General features: G+C 40.7%; 1 protein-coding gene across 1 annotated transcript; it reads left to right on the top strand.

Annotated features, from left to right (window-relative positions):
* The first annotated feature begins 346 nt into the window (after positions 1 to 346).
* LOC109966886 (N-acetyltransferase 9-like) lies at positions 347 to 1,800 on the top strand. The gene is made up of 3 exons (XM_020612106.1): positions 347 to 726; positions 1,115 to 1,255; positions 1,407 to 1,800. The coding sequence occupies exons 1-3, from the start codon at positions 630 to 632 to the stop codon at positions 1,499 to 1,501; spliced, it is 333 nt and encodes a 110-aa protein (XP_020467762.1). The 5' UTR covers positions 347 to 629; the 3' UTR covers positions 1,502 to 1,800.
* The last annotated feature ends 1,530 nt before the right edge of the window (positions 1,801 to 3,330 follow it).

The following is a 3,330-nucleotide window of genomic DNA, read 5'->3' as shown; positions in this document are numbered from 1 at the left end:
TGCGGTGTCGTCCACGAACTTAAGGATAATGTTGTCCTTGTAGGAGGCAACACGGTCATGGGTAAAAGGGGGTAGAGGATGGGGCTGAGGACACATCCCTGTGGGGTTCCAGTGTTTGTTGTGATCATAGGATGATGAAGTCCTATTACCAATCCAGACAGACTGGGGCCTGCCAGTCAGAAAGGATCCAGTCACAGAGGGTGGGGTGGAGACTCTGTGTGGACAGTTTGTGGATGAGTTTGTGGGGCATAACTGTGTTGAAGGCGGAGCTGTAGTCAGTGAAGAGTATCCTGATTTAGGAGTCTCTATTTTCCAGGTGAGAAAGGGAATAATAAAAGGCAGCCTAGCTTTTCTGGAGCTTTTGATCGTATCATACAGTCTCATTTGTCATGGAGCATTTGAAAACCTTTTGTCCATGCTGGCACAAGGTGAAGAAGTAACTTAGGGCAGATGACACATCTGACCCAGCTGTCACTACAAACCTTTGACAGTCTGAAGTCTCTTTAACTGGCACAGCAGAACCAGCTCCAGTCCTTTGGCATCTGGATATATGATTAAGTTAAAGCTGTAGAAACCTGCAGTCCCTGTCTCATATCCACCTGTTTCCACAATTCAGGTATCATGAATGGATGAAGCATCCTGAACTGCAGCATCTGAGCGCCTCAGAGACAATGACCCTGAAACAGGGGTACGACATGCAGGGGAGCTGGAGGGAAGATGATGACAGTAAGACTTCTTCTGTAGTAAATGTACACACAGAACATGCTCTTATTCATCCTCTAAAGCAGTTGTTATAAATCTGAAGGCTTGCCAGACTTAGCCTTTAGCCTTAGATTTTTTCATGTGAATAACTGGACACCTTGATTTCTCTGAAAAATACCTGAATAAAACAGAGAGCAAAAAAAATCTTTGGTTGAACGATTCAGCAGTGTCTGGAAAGATAAATGTGAGAGAACTTCTTTTACTTTTGTTAACTTATTCAAAGTTAGAGTAGCAAATTTTAACATTGGATTTGATATGAAAATAAGACATTTCTGAGGTCATGCATTGGTAAAATCATTCAACTTTTACTTAAAGAAACGCTGCTTAATTTGACTTTTTAACTTTTTGCCAGAGTGCACATTCATCATCTTGGATAAGCAGCGATGGGCAGATCCCAGTATAGAAGAGGAGCAGTGCATGGTGGGAGATGTCAACATGTTCCTGACAGAGCCAACAGACCTCTCCTTGGCTGAGCTGGAGATCATGATAGCAGGTGATGCCCAGTGTGTTTATCTTAAAAGTGAGTCAAAATCAAAGGCTGAGCAAATATCTACAGTCAGCCTGAGCTGTGGTTTGTACATCTCAGTCATTTCCTGTGTATATCTATTTATGTCTGTACACTATATTCCCCTTGTTTTCTACAGAGCCCAGTTACAGAGGCATGTACACTGGGAAGGAGGTGACACGCACGATGATGCGCTACAGTGAGCACCTGATCCCATCTTTCAGAAGGTTTTGAGCAGGAAGACACAAACTTAAAGTCACTGTGTAGAAGTTGAAAATTTCCACACCTCTTGATTTACTGCCCATTTTTCTGCAATGCATTCTTGTGCTGTGTTCATCATTAGTTGGAGAATCAACCTGTGATGGAGCAGGAAAAATACTAAATGCAAAAGTGCCATGGGAATGCAGACAGCAGCAGATGAGATTGATGCAGGTGTATGGTTTGTTGTAAAACGACTTGCAGAATAAACAGCTTTTAAAAAGTATATTTTGCGTTTGTCAGCGTTTACTTGGCCCTTGCATGGGGATATGTACATGCACATTGAGAGCCGATGTACCAGAGTCAAATTCCTTGTGTGACCGACACACCTGGCCAATAAAGCAGATTCTGATTCTGACTAGCAGGCAGTAATGGATGCCCATTACTGGTAAAAGTAAACTGGTCCTAACATTCAGTACTATCCTATGTTGACTAAAAATAAAGGGATGGATACATCGCTCGGTTCTGATTCCTTAGATATAAACTACATATGACAACGTGTGATAAGCTGCGCTGCTAGACTTGCTAAAGCAGCTGAAAAATGTAAATTCTTACATTTATTTCTGTAGAGTATTTATTTGAAACCCCTCTTTATTCATACTAAATATTAGTGGTTTTAGATTTTATTTAAAAAAATAAATGGTAGGAATAACGCCACAGTTTTGCCTAAAACATGTCTTGTAACTTTTCTTTTTCCTGTTCCTTCTCCTCAGCACACAGTAAGGCTGCCCTTTAGTGGTGGCATACAGCATTACACCAATCTTTACAAGTAATGGGCATCCATTACTGCCTGCTAGTCAGAATCAGAATCTGCTTTATTGGCCAGGTGTGTCGGTCACACAAGGAATTTGACTCTGGTACATCGGCTCTCAATGTGCATGTACATATCCCCATGCAAGGGCCAAGTAAACAGTTAACCAACATAAGGCTAGTATAACAAAATAAGCAGTATTAAAGACAAACTAACAGGTCTGTGAGAGCCAGAATTTTTGCTGGTTGGTAGGTGATCAGATATTTATTTCATGCAATAAAATGGAAATAAATTATTTAAAAATCTAATAATGTGATTTTCTGGATTTTTTTTTTTTTAGATTCTATCTCTCACAGTTGAGGTGTACCTACGATGAAAATTACAGAACTGTCCATTCTTTGTAAGTGGGAAAACTTGAAAAATCGGCAGTGTATCAAATACTTATTTGCCCCACTGTATAAGCAAGGAAAATAAATGTATTTAAAAGTAACCAAAGCTCAGTAGTTCTGGACAATCATCAATAGCTGTAATATGTATAGACAAGGAAAATAAAGTTATGAAAAGTAACTAAAGGAAACTAGAGTTATGAAAAGTAACTAAAGGGAACTAAAGGTATGAGAAGTAACTAAAGCTTATAAAGTAACTAGAGTCTATAAGACTCAAATCTTACAATTAGCAAGTCCAGATCCAGAAGAGGACTCTCTACAATGCCCTGAGCTGTTCTCACCACCCTGGTCAAGTCTTTTCTGTCCTGTGCAGTGCAGCTCCCGTACCACACTGTCGCACTGAGACAGAGGATGCTCTCTACTGTTGCTCTATAGAAGTTTGCGAGCAGCTGACAGGAGAGACCAGCGTGTTTCAGCTTCCTGAGGAAGAAAAGCCTTTGCTGGGCTTTCTTCACCAAATAGGATGTGTTCAGAGACTAGGTCAGATCAGATGTGTCAGATGCATCAGTACAGAAATGCACATAGTCCAGAACAGCTGATGTATAAGCCTCCAAGTCTGAGCCCTATACATCAGCTGTTCTGGACTATGTGCAGCTTAAGTACATTTA

The sequence above is a fragment of the Monopterus albus genome, unplaced genomic scaffold (assembly GCF_001952655.1).
Source record: "Monopterus albus unplaced genomic scaffold, M_albus_1.0 scaffold120.1, whole genome shotgun sequence".
In the NCBI taxonomy this organism is placed as follows: Eukaryota; Metazoa; Chordata; class Actinopteri; order Synbranchiformes; family Synbranchidae; genus Monopterus; species Monopterus albus.
The sequence above is the reverse complement of the archived record's forward strand: the minus strand, read 5'-3'. Positions and strand labels throughout refer to the sequence as shown.